The sequence below is a fragment of the Ostrea edulis genome, chromosome 2 (genome assembly GCF_947568905.1).
Source record: "Ostrea edulis chromosome 2, xbOstEdul1.1, whole genome shotgun sequence".
Classification (NCBI taxonomy): Eukaryota; Metazoa; Mollusca; class Bivalvia; order Ostreida; family Ostreidae; genus Ostrea; species Ostrea edulis.
In genome coordinates, this window is record NC_079165.1 from 75,101,469 (window position 1) to 75,120,222 (window position 18,754).

General features: G+C 34.8%; 1 protein-coding gene across 1 annotated transcript in view; it reads right to left on the reverse strand.

Annotated features, from left to right (window-relative positions):
- The window catches only part of LOC125678150 (glycine receptor subunit alpha-2-like), a 31,436-nt gene extending 13,445 nt beyond the window's left edge, over nucleotides 1–17,991 (reverse strand). The window contains exons 1-4 of the mRNA XM_048916351.2: nucleotides 17,555–17,991; nucleotides 17,426–17,446; nucleotides 4,130–4,194; nucleotides 3,981–4,051 (exon numbers count right to left, since the gene is read on the reverse strand). Of these exons, the coding sequence (XP_048772308.1) occupies nucleotides 3,981–4,051; nucleotides 4,130–4,194; nucleotides 17,426–17,446; nucleotides 17,555–17,625 (228 nt within the window). The 5' untranslated portion in view covers nucleotides 17,626–17,991. The remainder of the gene's footprint in view (nucleotides 1–3,980; nucleotides 4,052–4,129; nucleotides 4,195–17,425; nucleotides 17,447–17,554) is intronic.
- Nucleotides 17,992–18,754: the final 763 nt, after the last annotated feature.

An 18,754-nucleotide genomic window follows, 5' to 3' on the forward strand; every position in this document is an offset into this window, starting at 1 on the left:
TTAGTTTATATGAACACTATCGAGCATGGGGTTTGCAACTCAGCCCACGTGTGCAGAATGAAAACAAAGATTTGTTGCCCATTCCTGTCTCAGGCAATGTAAATGTATCTCATGCCTAGAGAAATTGATCTTGCATCTGATGTGATTAATGCTACCATTCAAACACAAGAAATCAATCCAAATGCGGGATTTTTATTCAATAATTCTCGAAGCAACAACATGGCCGACTGGCACCGGTTACTACCTTATAGTGATTGTATACCTACGCTGTTTACAATTAGATAGATATGAAAAAACAAATGATTTGATGCTTTTGATATTCAGTTGAAAATTCCAGAATTGGATGTTTTGCGTACTCTTTTTTATGATGTGACATTATATGTGCTGTTCCGGTAGCTGTTCCGTTAATCGCTACTTACCCAAAGGATTAGACGGGAATTTCAAAATAGAGATAAAATTTATCAGCACCCATTAAAAAGGTTTTTAAAATGTAGATATAAGTAATGAATTATTTTTTTAAAGATGTAGTCTCAAAACTGCAACGGTGTGTCCAAACAAATTTTCATAAGGCGTGTTATTCATTTCGTAAGCACAGACTGTTGCAGGTGTGCGATTACATCTTTAAAAAGATCTTGATTCATTGCTTAATTAATCCGTGCATCAAAGGACCCCATCGGAAATAAGCTTTCGAGCTTTCATGGGTAATCCTTGGTATTTATGTACAGTACCAGCAACGTTATTCTTGACATTCCTATCGTGTTCTATCGTGCGTGTATCCTATCGTATCGTGCGTGTACAGTGTATCCTATCATATCGTGTTTTGCGTTTATCAGGTTTTCCGTTTATCGTGAAAATCGTTTATCGTGTAGCTTCGGAAACTATCGGGATTGTATATCAAATCTAATGAAAAGGTACGATACTTTTCGAAAGCTTTATTCGTTTTGCTATTTTTAGGAATCGATAAAAGACGGTACATGTTTATTTGAAGGAGAACATAAAGCTGTCGATTTTAAGGCAGAAGAAAAGCTATATGTCTGTCCAGAGAGAGTGAAAATTTATCACAATTTCATTCTAAGTAATATGAAAAGTAGGCAGTGGTTTGCCGAGTAAACCGGGGACAGTAAATCTGAAAGTTCCTTCATGTACAGTTCATAAACATTTGCTTGTCTAGAAACAATTATTTGTAATTAACACTAACAGAGAAATAGGAAGTTCCGATTTGAAAGGACAAATCAGTGAATTACGTTGTTTATTACATATATTTTAATAAAGGCTCGTTTTCTTCCGATTTTTTCCCACCTGTGTTCTATTTATATACCCACCATTGAACTTGTGCGCGTCTGTGTATCACCCGTGTTTTGACTGCAAAATTCTCAGGGACACGACTCGGCTGTCATCGTTGTTTTTTCACTTGTACTTGTACATGTACCTATAATCGTACGGGTAGATACTGGAAATTAATACCGGGTTTGGTGATTATTTATATATTTTTTTTACATACTAAACACAATTTTTTAAGCGTTTCAAAATTGTGAATTTAAAAAAGCCGTGGTAGGTTCTTTTTTCCATAGTTTATTTATTTGTGTTATTAAGATATCAATTCAAATACATATGTTCCAATTACTTATGAATATCAATCATCACTCATAGTGTAGAAATATCTAACGTATGAAGATTTGGTGTAATGCAGTGGATCTTTTTTTTAAACGGTCATGGTGAAAATAATTGTAATTGTTGAATGACTGGTGAACATAGAGCTTGATGCAAAATAACCCCCTCCTCGCTACACACAAAATATCACTTGGTTTTATTTCACATTCAAGATAATAGACATTAGAATAAGAGATCTACTGAAGCATGATATCACTACATTATATTACATTTAGAAATTCATTTCAAAATTAAGGATTATCTCCCTCGTGCATAGCTCTTATCCTTGGACGAATTTGGCTCCACTTTTTTGGCACGCTGTGTTTGGCTATATTTAGCTCTAAAACTTCATAGTTATTTCGGATTTCAAACATTTCGGTTGAGCATCACTGAAAAGACATTATTTGTCGAAATGCGCACCTGGTGCATCAAAATTGGTACCTTATAAGTTTTACATTATGACCCCTGGGTCGAGGCATCTGCTGGTGGACTGTTAGTCCCCGAGAGTCTCTACAGCCCAGTAGCTAAGTACTTCGTTACTAGCTTGAAAATACGGATGTATATTTAATTGCTGTTATAAAATTTAGAAATTCATTTCAAAATTAATGATTATCTCTCTCATGCATAGTTCTTATCCTTGGACGAATTTGGCTCCACTTTTTTGGCACGCTGTTTTTGGCTATATTTAGCTCTAAAACTTCATAGTTATTTCGGATTTCAAACATTTCGGTTGAGCATCACTGAAGAGACATTATTTGTCGAAATGCGCATCTGGTGCATCAGAATTGGTACCGTATAAGTTTTACATTTAATTAATTCACAGTATAATTTATATATCAAACATTTGGTGACAATTATAATTTTAGAATCATTGGCTGGGGAAATTCAAATAGATATCAAATGAATTAAATACCGTATAGTTTAGGTTTCTGATTTTAGCTGTGATGGCGCAAAAATTGAAATAAAAATATTTTTTAAAAGTACGACCGTGTATTAAAGAAATTATACGTTTTAGGTGTATAATGAATATTGAAATCCTTCAGTATTATTACCAACATAATGTAATTATGTTGTCGGTATCAAAATTTCGTTCTGTCTAAATTGATTCTAAATTTACAACATTTCTATCAGGTTTTCCGTTTATCGTGAAGATCGTTTATCGTGTTTTGCGTTTATCAGGTCTATCGTGAAGATCGTTTATCAGGTTTTGCGTTTATCAGGTTTATCGTGTATCCTATCGTATCGTGCGTGTATCCTATCGTATCGTGCGTGTATCGTGTTCTATCGTTTATCATGTCAAGAATAACGTTGCGGGTACTGTATGTATGTTTGTATATATATATATATATATATATATATATATATATATATATACCGAATAAACATTTATTGTTTTATTTTCGCGAATTCTATGGTTTTCAATACAACCTGTTAGTAGGTCGAATGTTGTCTAACGCGTTTCATATAATTGTTAGGCTGTTCCTTACACATACATGTACCTAAGCTAGTTCGATCAACTTTAGTAACAAAAGTCGAACCAAAGTGTGATCGAATTGTCTTTGGTTGAAACGGAAGAGATGTCACCGCGCATGTCTGGTCTACCATACACCATTCTACGCTTATAGCATGTTGAACTTTAATAACCAGACATGCACACTGAAGGTCCAGGGGCAAGCCAGGTATGTTAATTGAAGTTTCGAAAGTCAACTAGACAACTACTTTGCTCGATGATCGAACTAGGCCATACTGATTTTGACAACGGATTACTCCGTGTACCTTATCAGTATATAGGGCTCATGGCGTTAGTGATTGGTCAACATAAGATGCATACTCCTCCAAAGCACCATATCCCATCTCTGGTATGTTCAAGGGTCTGTTTGCCTTACTCTCAATTTTGTATTCTTTCTAGGATTTATTAGATTGATAGATGTTCGTTATCTTCACGTTTGTCATACCTGATCGAGGTTTTAATTTCCAATAATATTGGTTATTGATTGTCCACGCTAAATGCGACAACAGCCAGAGTAGTTACAGTTATAGGCCATAACACTCAACAGCTAGGTTTAGAGTTCACAGTGGAGAGAAACAAGTGATATGTAAATATAAGCTGATAAAGCTACTAAATGCAATACAGAACTTGAGCTTAATCATACAAGTTTCAGTCGAATGGTATCCCCAGGGTACGCCACACGTAACTGTTTTCAGCATTTTAGGTTTTCTCTCAACTTTCACAATTACAGGACTCAAAAGGAAGCCCAAAGTGTTCTCATTTTAAACAATTGCGCTAAATCATGAAGTAGTCAGCGTAATCGCAACACTTTTATACCAACCGTATGTACATCGTCGTCAGAGTCTAAACTTAGTATGTATAACTGCACTACATCCGCGACAGGACCGTCTCCTACAAGTTCAGAATGTGAATTTTAGGTAGGGAAAATACATTTTCAAACTCAAGAAAACAACGTTCGTACAGCCTTACCTACAGCATCCATGGGGGAAACCCTTGTATCATAATGTTTTAATAATTCATCGATGATTTTCTGTCTGAAAAATAAAAATAATATTTTGTTGAAGAAATGGTTTATACAATGGTTTCTTGAAAATATTTGCCTAGAGTGAATATAGCCATCCCCCCCCCCTTCCATCCATCAATTCCAGTTATTACACTCGGCATACACAACGCGCTTGTGGGCATTAATTTCAAACTTGACAATGTTTCCGATCCAACGCCATTTATATTAGTTTCTATCGTAAGTGTTGGTCCCGTCTGCATCTAGGCCTACCTATCAAACAGGGAACCAGTTTATCAAAGAATTGAGTTTGGAACCAAGGGCAGACAATTTACTATACTGAATATAAGCGAACACAGTGCTGTATTGCCTGATTTATTGAAGAGTTATTGTAATACTGCGGTAAAATGAAAGATAATATTCTAAGTATTATTCAAATTTTATATGTACATGTACACATATACTCAACGCGTAGTAATCTATTATTTACGAAAGATAGTATGGGCTCTGTTTAATGACATTTGAATTACGGAGAGAGAGAGGGAGAGAGAGAGAGACAGAGAGACAGAGCTACACACCACAGGTAATTTCGATTCTGTTAATCTTCTAAAGATAAAGGAATTCGTTTATTGACTTCAAAAAGTTCCATTGTTGTCATATCTGATGAGATAAATAACTTTGAAGCTAACTTTAAAGCGAAATGTGATCAAGGAAATGGGGATTCATCGACTTTAGACTATTTTTATCAATTTAATGCATGCATATTTAATAAGTATGACAGACACTTTTACAATACAAAAATATTGTTTTGTGCATACATAAATTAAAGGAAATCAACACACATACAACGATTATCAATTATGTGGGATATATATATATCAAACATACCATATGTACAAAGGGACTGAATAAAACATGTGAGGAAGAATAGCAATTATTTAAGGATATAAGCCTCAAACTGTTCATTCTGTGAAAGAACTGATCGAGGCACAGAATGGACAGTTTAAGGCTAATATGCTACTTAAAACATTACATCTTTTGTCCTAAGAATGGACAAGCTCTGGTACACTCTTTGACAACGATACTTATGAATAAAGCTCTTTCTAAAGACTAAGTAGCCTGACATTATAACCAGTCTTATGTATAAGCCTGCTTCTTTTGTTCACTAATTGAACAATGACATACAGGTAAGTTATCAAAAGTACCTTTTGCTCCAGGTACTGGGCCATATCAACATGCTCTCCTCTGTGTGGGGCGAACATTTTCATTGCACAATGAAATTTAAGAATGTTAATGAAATTAAAGTACTATGAATTCTATCACTTTCTTAATAACTGATATTCAAGATATGGAGGAAGCTATGGGGCCAAAATTGATCTGAAAAGGATTTATTCTGTTTTCGTATGTCAGTAACTCCGTTTACCTGATCAAGATAAAGGGCTCACCGCGGGTATGATCGACAGGGGATGCTTACTCCTCCTAGGCACCTGATCCCACCTCTGAAATATTCGGGGGCCCGTGTTTGCCCAACTCTCTCTTTTGTATTGCTTATAGGATTTATGATATTGATCACTGTTGGTTATCTTCACCTTTCATAATGAAATGATTAATGTGATTCAAAAGAACCCAGGGTGCTCAGTTCGTGAAAAGAAGTGATATTATTCATGGAATCAAAAATAATAATTCAGAATTGGGATATTTTTAAAGAAGAAATTCAATAAAAACAACGCCAAGAAAAAGCGTTGTGAGAAGTTTTTGGAATGTGCCTCTGGATTCAACAAAATTCAAATACAGCAAGGCAATGTCTTTCAAATTAAAGTTTTGATTGAATATTGTTTAACGTCCCTCTCAAGAATATTTCACTCATATGGAGACGTCACCACTACCGGTGAAGGGCTGCAAAATTTCGGCCTATCCTCGGCGCTTATGGTCTTTGAGCAGGGAGGGATCTTTATCGTGCCACACCTGCTGTGACACGGGACCTCGGTTTTTGCGGTCTCATCCGAAGGACCGCCCCATTTAGTTGCCTTCTACGACAAGCAAGGGGTACTCAAGACCTATTCTAACCCGAATCCCCACGGGACAATTTAAGTTTTGAAAAAAAGTTTATATAGTAAAGACTGATGGAATTAAATGATTTGTAAATCGCAGAGGTTGGAGATGGATATATTAACGAGAATAATCGTTGAGGTACATGTAATATATCAGTGGTTTTCCGATATTTGTGTCGATTAAGGGAATTTAGAATCAAATGTGTTTCTGTTTGACAAATGCGTCGACTTTTCCTTGTTTTTAATCTACCTGTAGGCATCTAATATAATAATGTTAGGTTTACCTGGCACTCTCCAATAAGTTGACAATTACTGTCCATGATTTTTTTTTTTATATTGGACGGCCGTATCTGGCTATTATTAAAAATATCGTACAGTAATTGTCAACATATTGGACGGTGCCAGGTAACATTTTAAATACAAGTGGACTCTTCTAAATAAAAACATAAAACAACAAAAGATTACATAACAAAAATGTTTTAACTTAATTTAATGGCACACAATATACTTGACTAGTATATACATTTATACATATATATAATATGTATTTTTTGTCCAACACAGTCAATACATTATTTATGATTGTATAATTGCAAGAATATAGATCTAAATATTCATTCGTTATGACTGATCCAAATTTGAAATCAACAAAGAAATCGTTTAAAATCATTATAAACATGTATTTTTTGAAAATTCCAAAGCATTTATTGCTAAAAGCATTATTACTAGCTGCTATGTAAACAACCACACTGAAAGGAAACTTGATTTTAGTAAGTTTATGGGTATTTGAGAATTAACTTGCTCAAGCCAAATTCGAAATTCACCCTCTTTCTCTGTTGAAAGTACAGATTGTGTCTAAAGAGGAAATGAATGACATTACACATTTAATTCAACAGCTCAATTTAAACAATTTTTCTTGATATGGTCAGTTCAATGTATACCGCTGGCTAAATCAAACGAAATGCAGGTTTTTGAAACATTTACTCTCATTTACAGAACCAGGCTATAATGTATGTATTCATTCCGTACCCATCCTAGAGTTTAATAGAATACTGAATGCAACCCCACCACAGAAGATCTGGTTTCTCAGAAATTGCTTATTGCATCACTTTCTACAATAAAATGTCTAAAAGATATCAAAAACATGGAAAGGACACACATGTACGAACACAGTTTTAATGGCTAGTGGCATGTTGTACAAGAAATTATAAAACATAAGGTCTATTTGACGATTTGTTACAGAATTTATCATGTATATCATGGTAGTGTTTTACCATCAAAGGGCATATTGCAATCGTTATTTGATAGTTCTTTTGACATAGCTTGAAAACCTTGTTTCATTTTCATAATAAAAAAAAACGCCGCAGTAGTCTAGAGGTAGAGCGTTCGCCCCGCATGCGGAAGGTCGGGGTTCGAATCCCGGCCGTGACGGAATTAAGTCGTTAAAACAGGTAGTGACAGTTCCATCGCCAAACGCTGTGTTTGCATGAAAACGGATCTCTCGTGTCACATCAGGTGTGGCACGCCGAAGAACCCCCACTGCTCAATGGCCGTAAACGCCGAGCATAGGCTGAAATTGGAAGCCCTTCACCGATCCAGGTCACGTCTCCATAATAGTGAAAAATTCTCGAGAGGGACGTTAAACAAGATACAATCATAATTCTAAACAAGAGGTCCATGGGTCACATCTCTCACCTGAGTCATCTTGGCTCATATTTAAAGATTTTTCCTATATATTCGCATGTAAATCTTTGATCCCTATTGTGGCCACAACCTACTCCCGGAGGCCACGGTTTTTTTCAAAATTGGTGTGTGGACTATGTCAGGAAGCTTTCATGTGAATGTAAACTTCTCTGGACCAGTGATTTTTCAAAAGATTTTTAATGATTTTCCCCTATATATTTGTATGTAAAACTTTGATCCCCTGCTGTGTCCCCATTCTATCCCCGGGGCCCTGATTTGAACAAACTTCAATCTACACTATGTTAGGAAGCTTTCATGTAAATTTCCACTTTCTTGGCCCAGTAGTTTTTGAGAAGAAGATTTTTAAAGATTTTCCTTTTATATTTGTATGCAAAACTTTGATCTTCCCTTGTGGCCCCATCCTACCCCCCAGGGGCCATGATTTTAACAAACTTAAATCTGCACTACGTCAGGGAGCTTTCATGTAAATATCAGCTTTTCTGGCTCAGTGGTTCTTGAGGAGAAGATTTTTAAATGACCCCACCCTATTTTTGCACTTATGTGATTATCTCCCATTTGAAAGGGACATGGCTATTTATTTGAACAAACTTGAAAACCCTTTACCCAAGGATCCTTTTGGCCAAGTCTGGTTGCAATTGGCCCAGTGGTTCTTGATGAGAAGTCGAAAATATAAAAAGTTTACAGACAGACGGACGACGGACAAAATGTGATAACAAAAGCTAACTTGAACCTTCGGTTTAGGTGAGCTAAAAATCATATTTGACAAAAATGCTTTTTTGCTTGTTTCAAAATGCTTTGGTATGCCTTTGAAAATAATTGATGTGTAAGTGATAACTGTTTCTTTTAAAAAATATGTGTGGTAACAAGTTAATGAAAATATCTTGTTGTCTGAATGCTAGCAGACAGATTAATTTCCCATTGAGTTTACAAATATTAGCATGCAATTGCAAATATTTGTCAGTTGTTTCCCCTATTTCAAACATAGGTGGCGCAAGACTCGTTTACGTCCTTGTTGACTTCCGGTCTACATAAGATTTATGAGAGATTGTAAGGTTTTTGTTGTGCAAATAGGGAGCGGGGGTAGAATTCCCGAGATATGAAGCTTTTAAAAAATTCAACTGGTTCATTGCCATCATATGTGACAGCGACAACGATCGTTTTAAGTTCCACTCAGCGTCGTGCGCTATAAACTTCAGTCTTCAGTCCACGTCCGACTACACAGATATCAGATGACGACTTTATTGCAGAAAGTATTTACGGGGGATTAAACATTTGCTCTGTAGATCGTAATATTCTGTATGAATGTTTTTTGCTGAAATTTTATCTATCCTCAGTGATACAGTCATCAATGATCTTATAATTCTATGACTCCCCCTCCGTTTCTAGACTAGATCTATAAGCGAACAGGAAATTTGAGTCATCAATATATAAACGAAGTATGGTATAAAAATATATTTCAGATGTCATCTAAAAATTAATTTTTTAGAGTTAACCAAGGTCGTCAAAATATGAATGAACGCGATTGCTACCAGCACCCCCCCCCCCCTCCCTCCCTCGGTACGACGACGCGACTGTAATGGAGGGGTGGCTATAATCAGACTGTAACTGTATGGCAGTGAATATTCCTAGGTCTTGTTTTCGTTTTTGATGACTGGATTGTAAATTAATTTCAACACTTTACTTTCATTGTTAATTTTGTTATAATTCAAAAAGTGTTGTAAAATATTGTTTGCATTTCAGGGAAAACGAGTCTGAATTCTTCAATAGTCAATACGTATGGAATTAATCAAAATGTGGGATGATATTGTCAAACTTTCATAACTTATCAAAGTTTGCATTATCATAGTTATGTTGTTATATCATGTTTAACATCTGACCCACGGACAGTCCTAGCCTATTTTAACTGTTGGCGCAAACCAGAAGAAAAATGCATCTCAAGAGATTAAGATATTTCTGAATTTTTTAGAAATAAAATTTGAGTCATATCTACTTTTATCAAAATTAAATGCAAATTCATAAAGCTATAAATTTATCCAAGTGAAGTAAATACAAATTTCACTGTCATATATACAATGTTGTGTTTATATAAAAGCCACACACAGGCCTATTGTTCATTGTGGTTTTTTATTTGAAAAAAATCATTGCATTACGTTGTTCAATATTCACTTGTAACTTCGATTTCAATCTGAAGTATGAACATTCAAATTGACCTTCAAATTGAAAAGTGTACAACATTTCTTAAGTGATGTATTTTAGTATAAAATCATTCATATCATGAACTGTCATGGTGAAAGTAAACACGGGTCAAATTACGTAGGCCTACATCAGTTTCCTGCAACACCATGGACACATTTGGATACAACCATTCCTATACGCAGGATACAATCGTGCTTTTCACGCAGAGTACAACCAACTCATAGTATATCAATCATAGTATATGGATGGAGACGTGAATTTAGAAGTTGAAAGAAAGCTTGAACTTCCGTCTTATTGCAATCCAAATTCTAATATTCAATTAAAATGTAGAAACTCGAAATTTTGAATCATTATTGTACACCTAGCATATGGGGTAGTAAAATTTATTTGACCTGCCAATTTTTATGCTCTCGCTTGCCCTATAATATGGACTAATAAAAAAGTTAATCGCAAGGACTGTTTACCTACCGTGACATCATCACGTAAGTGATATAAGTTAAAACACATAAATAAACTGTTAAAGAGAAGTTATACATATACATTCACTATTACTGCACATTTTAACAGCTTAATAATAGAAATTCAGAGATATATGGATATATTTAATAATCCTCGATCGAGAGAGAGAGGGGGGGTGTGTGTCCGCATCTTATTGTTTTAAACATATGCAATTCAAGAACTTATAAAGAATTGTGATGTATTGTATATTATATATTCAACCTAAACTACTGTTTAAGCATGTAAACTTAATGAAAAACGTTCAATGTGTATTGAATGTAAAACTTATACGGTACCAATTTTGATGCACCAGATGCGCATTTCGACAAATAATGTCTCTTCAGTGATGCTCAACCGAAATGTTTGAAATCCGAAAAACTATGAAGCTTTAGAGCTAAATATAGCCAAAAACAGCGTACCAAAAAAGTGGAGCCAAATTCGTCCATGGATAAGAGCTATGCATGAGGGAGATAATCCTTAATTTTGAAATGAATTTCTAAATTTTATAACAGCAATTAAATATACATCCGTATTTTCAAGCTAGTAACGAAGTACTTAGCTACTGGGCTGTAGAGACCCTCGGGGACTAACAGTCCACCAGCAGAGGCCTCGACCCAGGGGTCATAATGTAAAACTTATACGGTACCAATTTTGATGCACTAGATGTGCATTTCGACAAATAATGTCTCTTCAGTGATGCTCAACCGAAATGTTTGAAATCCGAAATAACTATGAAGCTTTAGATCTAAATATAGCCAAAAACAGCGTGCCAAAAAAGTGGAGCCAAATTCGTCCAAGGATAAGAGCTATGCATGAGGGAGATAATCCTTAATTTTGAAATGAATTTCTAAATTTTATAACAGCAATTAAATATACATCCGTATTTTCAAGCTAGTAACGAAGTACTTAGCTACTGGGCTGTAGAGACCTTCGGGGACTAACAGTCCACCAGCAGAGTGTCTTTATTTAATCGATGTGACAGAGAAAATTCGGTTGCAGCTGAAACTCTCAACGTGCTTTCCTTTTCGCCCAGAGAGTCTTGCAATGCGTTTTTTAAGTTCGTCTCTAAGCGCAGTGACGTCCTACGAACCGTAATCCGCCATCGTTACTAAATATTCAACAACTTTCTAATCTAAACGTGTCCTTCCGACGCTCTCTTAAACTTAAGGTTAGAAACGCCTTGGACGTTAACGGATCGTGCGCCACCTGTAATCAAGGGCGAGTAATTTGAAGTTTTATTTGCCATTGTATTGCTTAGCACATTTCAGTACTTTTAGTACTTTGATTTTTAAATTGAAACTAGACTTACACATTTGCATATTAGCTAAAAGACCAGGAGAACTAACTTTTTCAATATCTTTGAAATGAATGCATGCATTTTTCTTAAGAGTGATCCATTGCAAGTCGACATTATGTTGCCAAGTTTAAAAGTACATGTATTTGGCTGAAACTAATATTGATTACACAAAAACTGTTTTCGTATGTCTGAAAATGTTTCACATTCCAACATATTTTGATATTCATCACCAAATGTATTAATTTACCAAATATTGTAAATTCTTTCATTTATCGGAGTATTCTACAAGTTTTTTATTTCTAAGGAAGAACGTCCACATCCGGCCTGGAGTAATGGTAATGTAATGACAATCAATTTCATTGTACATGTAATTTGTTATGGGCCATTTTTTGATAGGAAAAGGTAATGCAATGCATTACTTGTAGAAAATATACTATCATGCACATTACATTCCATTGCATTTACATTACTTCAAATACAATAAATGTATTTGATGATATTTTGGGGGTTTAGATTAATTCATTATATTAGTGATATATCTGCCACTTAGGCAGAACGCCTTTTCAGTATTGCAGGGAATATATACAGACCAAAAAGATTTAACAGTTCTATGAAAGATGAAACTTTTAAAACATTGATTACAATCAAATGCAATGGATATCTTAGATTCGAGTGCGTATGATAAGTACTATACAACAGGGGATGCTTACTCCTCCTAGGCACCTGATCCCACCTCTGGTGTGTCCAGGGGTCCGTGTTTGCCCAACTATCTATTTTGTATTGCTTATAGGAGTTATGAGATTGATCACTGTTCGTTATCTTCATCTTGCATTGATCACTGTTCGTTATCTTCACCTTGCATATTTAAAATTCATGAATTTGTTCATATACCATAAAGTTCGGAGTGTCACATTTCAAATCTACAATGTGCTTTAAAACTCGTTGCAATATACGTTCAATAATATCAATGTTTTAAAAAACCCATATTTTATATGCACACAGAAGCAATGGTGACACAACCTTTTCAAACAAATTTAAATGGCAATTAGGGTCTTCAATGTATAACGAATAGAGATTGGACAATTGTGAATTATTTAAATCAAGATCAATGTTTATTGTTTGATAAAGAGATCAAATTCACATGGCTGGTACATGAAGCCAGTCTTTTTTGCACTTTCATTTTTTTTTTAGAAGAGTCATCTGCCATTGATAGATATAAAGGTAATCTTATTTCGTAAAACAATATCTGCGGTATTTACAAAAAGAAAGTCTATTCAGCTCTAGCGATATATTTGTTGGAAGATACAACTTTTTAAGCTGTACATATGATGCGATGTTCATGTATCATTTTTGTTCATAATTTCTTTGAAACAGATTGATAAGTTTTTAAAGTTATTAACTTTCCCTTAATTACATCCTGGAAAACATTTGCAGCGAGAAGATTGTTTAAAACGTAAATTAAAATATAGTGCGTATGCATATACATTGTGTGTTATGCGGCTACACACAGTCCCACGCGCGTAAGGGTAATCCCAACATGATGTATCATTAGAACTCGGATGCAATTGACCGCAGCGGTGGCCGAGAGATTAGAGCGTTCGCACTGCATGTGCAAGGCTGGGTTTCGAATCCCGGCAGCGACGGACCTAAGTCGTTAAAACAGGTACGCTCGGCATCAAGTGTGAATGTCACGGGTCCTTGGAGATGACCTTATAAACAAATGCCCCGTGTCACAGTAGGTGTGGCACGCTTAAGAACCCTCACTGCTCAATGGCCGTAAGCGCCGAGCATAGGCCTAAATTTGAAGCCCTTCACCGGTCTTGGTGACGTCTCCATATGAGTGAAAAATTCTCGAGCGAGACGTTAAGCAAGATACAATCAATCAATCAGATGCAATTGTCTAACTTTAAGACTGACAGAGCGTACAACAATAAATTATACTAAGGTGTATTTGATATTTTTTTTTATATTTCTCTTTGACTTTATATGGCACGGTGTTTTTGTAACAAAATACACTCTTTAAAATACACAGCTTTACACAGATAAGACCACAGGCACTTGTTTCATACATGGGTCATTCCCCCCCCCCCCCTTATTAATACCACAAGGTACCTAATTAGATTTCGGACACCTCTTGCTTCAAGTCTCAATTTACGATTAGTTCGTCATTCATCCTCACTTTTTAAATATATATAAGTCGCTTTAATAGACATTGTCCTCGCTGGTATATCGTTTTCAGCCCCATGGGTGTAAACTACTTGTTTATTCATCGATTCCTACCGTTTAACAGTTGCAGATGATCCATCTATTACAACTTCCGGTCGTAAGATCAATACATTAGAACGTAACTTGATTGGCTACTAATTAAAGTCACAAACTTGAAAGTAAAGGTCATAGCGTTGGCAACGCAACAGCTGATTTTCGACAAGCAAGAAATGGTCATTCTATACTGGTTTTGAGGCAGAGCAATACCGATAAAAACCATTTAGTAAAGGAAATCGGTCTAGGATTGGTTCACGATCGATGGAAAAACTGTCATCACTCTACCCCCCCCCCCCCCCCACCCACCCTCCAGCTTATCGCATGATACTGATCTGGGATATTTGTAAATATGCATTACAGATCATCCAAATCTGGGGGGGGGGGGGTCGTCTCCAGTGGCGAATTCAAGGGGGAGGGGGGCAGCCGACGCCCCCTCCCCCAATTTCAAATTCAAGGTAAACCGTGATCTCTTGCATAGAAAATTGTAAACGATAAAAGAAACAATAATTTCTTCCAGTCTCGGAGAAATAGATGACAAAATCTTTTGATTTATTGAATTACTTTTATTGGGACAACTTACATTTTTCAAAACAAAAACATAAAAAAAAACTTAAAATGTGCGTCATTTTATTAATTTCACCTAATCAAAAATGACAGAAAATGGTAAACATCACTACATACATGTAGGAGACATATTCCAAGCCCTATAAAATCTGTAAAGACCAGAAGCTTCCGGGGACTTCGCTCCCTAGGTCCCCACCTGGGGGTCTTAAGGCGGCCCCAAGACCCCCTACCTCTTAACGTTACGCCCCCTAACCACAATTCCTGGATCCTCCTCTGCATCTTACAACATGCGTGCAAGGGAGCATTTATTTAATTAAGCTACCTATTATTTCCCGGATCCTCTAAAGGATTTGCAGTGAACAAATCACTAATGGCAAAGACTGAAAATTGAGATTTTCACATAGCAGAATTTTTTTTAAAAAAATATAACTTAATTTCGATTAATTATTATTGTATTGGAATTTAAATATTTGGAGGGGGATCAAGCAATCAGAGATTGAGACCTTTCACAAGCAAAGGAAAGAAAGAGGAGGACAAGGATATTCAATTTATATAAATTAAGATATTTACGAAACACATTTACTTGCAATTTCATATGAAAAGGGAAGGTGACCCCCCACCCATCCCGTGACTACAACTGGCTCGTGTTTATCACTACCAACACCACTCAGCTAGAAGTTCACTTATATATACAACTTATATCAATAAAAAAAATTACAGTTCTTAAAAAATTCATAAAAGGCTAATGGATAACAATCCAAATTATCCTTATCTATTAATTTTTCCCTCGTTTAAATTTCCCTTCAAAATAGATAGGTTTTACCTATTCGTTTGGTTGTCTCTGGTTTTATTATAGTCTTAAACATTAAAGTTTATAAACAAAGTCTTTATTTTTCAACAGAGCTCAATTACTTTTATGTTAGTCTTACATAGCCCTAAAATTATATTATTGCATAAAACAATTACTTTTTATATTTCAGTATGTACAGTGTATTATCTCTATAAAAACCAGAGGTAGTAGATGGATCGTCTGAAAATGTTAAACGGTAGGAATCGATAAATAAACAAGTAATTTACAAAAAAGTGAGGATGAATAGTGAACTAATCGTAAAATAAGACTTGAAGCGATAACTGTCCGAAATCTAGTTAGGCACCTTGTAGTATTAGTAAGGAGGGGGTGACCCATGTATGAATCAAGTGCCTGTGGATAAGACCACCGGTGATCAGAAAATCTGAATTGGACACGTGACTGTCGCTTGAAATAGGCGAGTGACAGTTGTTAGTAAACATCGATTTAAAATCAAATAATTCTGGTTAAAACAGGTGAAATAATGTATGTCATGTCGTGCAGCCTCGTACATGTAAATACGTACGATGATTTAATAGCGTACTTACAAGGTAGGAAAATATTGTCGAAAATCGGATCATACGACTTTAAAAATAATTGATACAAAATGCTCTTGCTATAGACTTTGTTGTAAAATTCAAGGTGAGACAAAGCAAGCAGTAATCAAGACTTCGCATATTCCAATATTTTCAATTTATAAACCCTTCAAAATGATACCATGCTTACATGTGCAAAACACACACACCATCCTTTTATTAGATATGAAATGGTTGTTATACAAAAAATAACTTAAAGGTAAGTAAAATAATGCAATTTTTGTGTTTGTGCTTCACATAATGAACCAGATATAGAGAGGACAATTTCTAAATAATTAAACTCCTGAATTACGATTTCCATTACTTAATTGTTATACAAAACAAAAATCAATATTTTTATTTTTCTAATATTAACTTATTTAGTTTCTAGGTTTCACAGTAAGTATAAAAGTATTTCAGTGGATGTTGTAAATCAGAAGCAGATTTAGATAGTATTACAGTATATTCTGCATAAAATAGATAATTTCATATAAAAAATGTTTTCTAAACCATGTGCGATGCTGTGTAGTCCAGTAATATTTCTGTTTCTAACAGGAACCCATTAAATCATTTAAGTACAAGGAAACCAAAAAAAAAAAAAAAAAATGCGATAAATTTTCACCCTGCGTCGTGAACACCACTTTTAAACATTTATACACGTACCAGAGTCCGTCTCTCCTACCTGTCTTAAATGCTTTTTTGAGCAATGAAAGTACAAATTAACTCATTTTTACCATTCAATAATTTTTGGGACAAAAACTGCAAAATCATTATATTACATATTAAATGTATCCATTTCTAAAATCGGCATAACCCTCTGTTGTGACATGTCTACATATATGCCCCCACTTACACATCATAATCCTTTCATTTTCAAAAAGTTTAAAGTTGTAACTTATGTAAACATCACATTTTAAAGAAATATTGAGGTTAAGGAAGTCCATTACACCAAAATTTTATTTGAATGGTGCCTTTCAATTTCTTTTTAAATTATATTTGTTTTATGAACCACCTTAATTAAAACAAATTTGACCATGGACGGACAAATGTCAAAATTTCCCCTAAGTAGTAGAGGGCACTTGAGAGTGTAGCTTGTTTTTCACTCTCATTTGTTAATATACAAATGTACACTGTAAGTATTATGTAAAATTTAATATGTCGAATTTATATGATAAAATAATTGATAAGAAAAACTAACAGAAAGCATCAAAATATGCATAAAATAACGAATTAAAAAAAGGTCACACAATAGTTACAGTATCATAGCTTACTTTATTCCTCCTTCTGAAGCGCTAAAATATCAAGAACCAGTACAGCTTATATTTATATTCAATAGACAAGATTTTGATCAATGAGTTTAGAATATACATTCGGATAGAGGTAATTTAAAATCATCTTACTTGTAAGAGATATTTTGGAAAACACAGTTGGACAAGGACGATAGGAGGATAACACAGAGCACCACTAGCATCTTCACCGTGCATGCACCTCGACCGACTTTGAAATAAACACGCTTAAATTCCCCTCTACTGCACGCAGGATATACTAGTATAAATTACTCAGCAGACGACATTACTCTTTGACGACGTGAAAAATTGTAATTCATTAACTCTTCGAAATTCCATACGTCACAGTTGGTTCAGTTATGACTAAAGAGTGTTGTCTTTACGATCAATGATTTGCATCACTATGATACAACTGAAACGATTTTGTGACCAGTAATTAAAACTCAGAATGGATTGTCCCGAATCTTCTAACCCAATTCCACTTTTAAATGTACAAATATAACGAAATTCGTGTTTGAGTTAATGGTATTTTGTTTTGTTTAATAAACACTGTTTCCCATCCATTAAAGACATCAATACTGTATCAAAGACGGACGAGACTGGTAAATTAATGCATATTACAGGAAAACCATTTATGTTTACAAATGGTTGGTGAATCTACATCGATTTCTAAATTGCTACGATGAAATAATCTATGTAATTGTAAGAAAAGGTATAAAAGCATATTTTAATAATTCTGAAATGTAACGGAGTTTGAAAAGCATGTGGACCTAAAATCATTAAGTGTTCTTGTAGTGAAACTTCAGGACATGCCATCAGCAAATTGAAGCAGTAATGAAGAATAAATAGACCACTCAGGGCTGTGACTGAATTCCTCAGAAATCGGAGGAAAACTGGTCAAAAAGGAAGGAAAACACCTCACCCTAACTAGAAAAATATAATTTTCTGTCACTTTGGACCCAGAGTGTTTTATTTTTCTAAAACATGAGCCAATCAGAGGATGTCCTCTGAAAATGGGGAAAACTCAGACCCCTGATACATATGATTACAAATTTCTTTAAAACATTTCCCTTTTCTTATTTGACAAGAGAATATTTGAATAGATGCGTATAGTACATTTATATGTAAATGTCATTTTCAATCTAACGCTTTTATTCGTTACTTTCCAAAATTCTTAAAATGTAACTCCACCTTCATGTGACTTTGCTTTATTATTGGTTTAAACATTAGAAAATCACACACTTTTCAAAACGTCATGAGAAAAACACATAAAAACTAACTGGTTAAAATGATAAATTTTTAATGTTAACATTT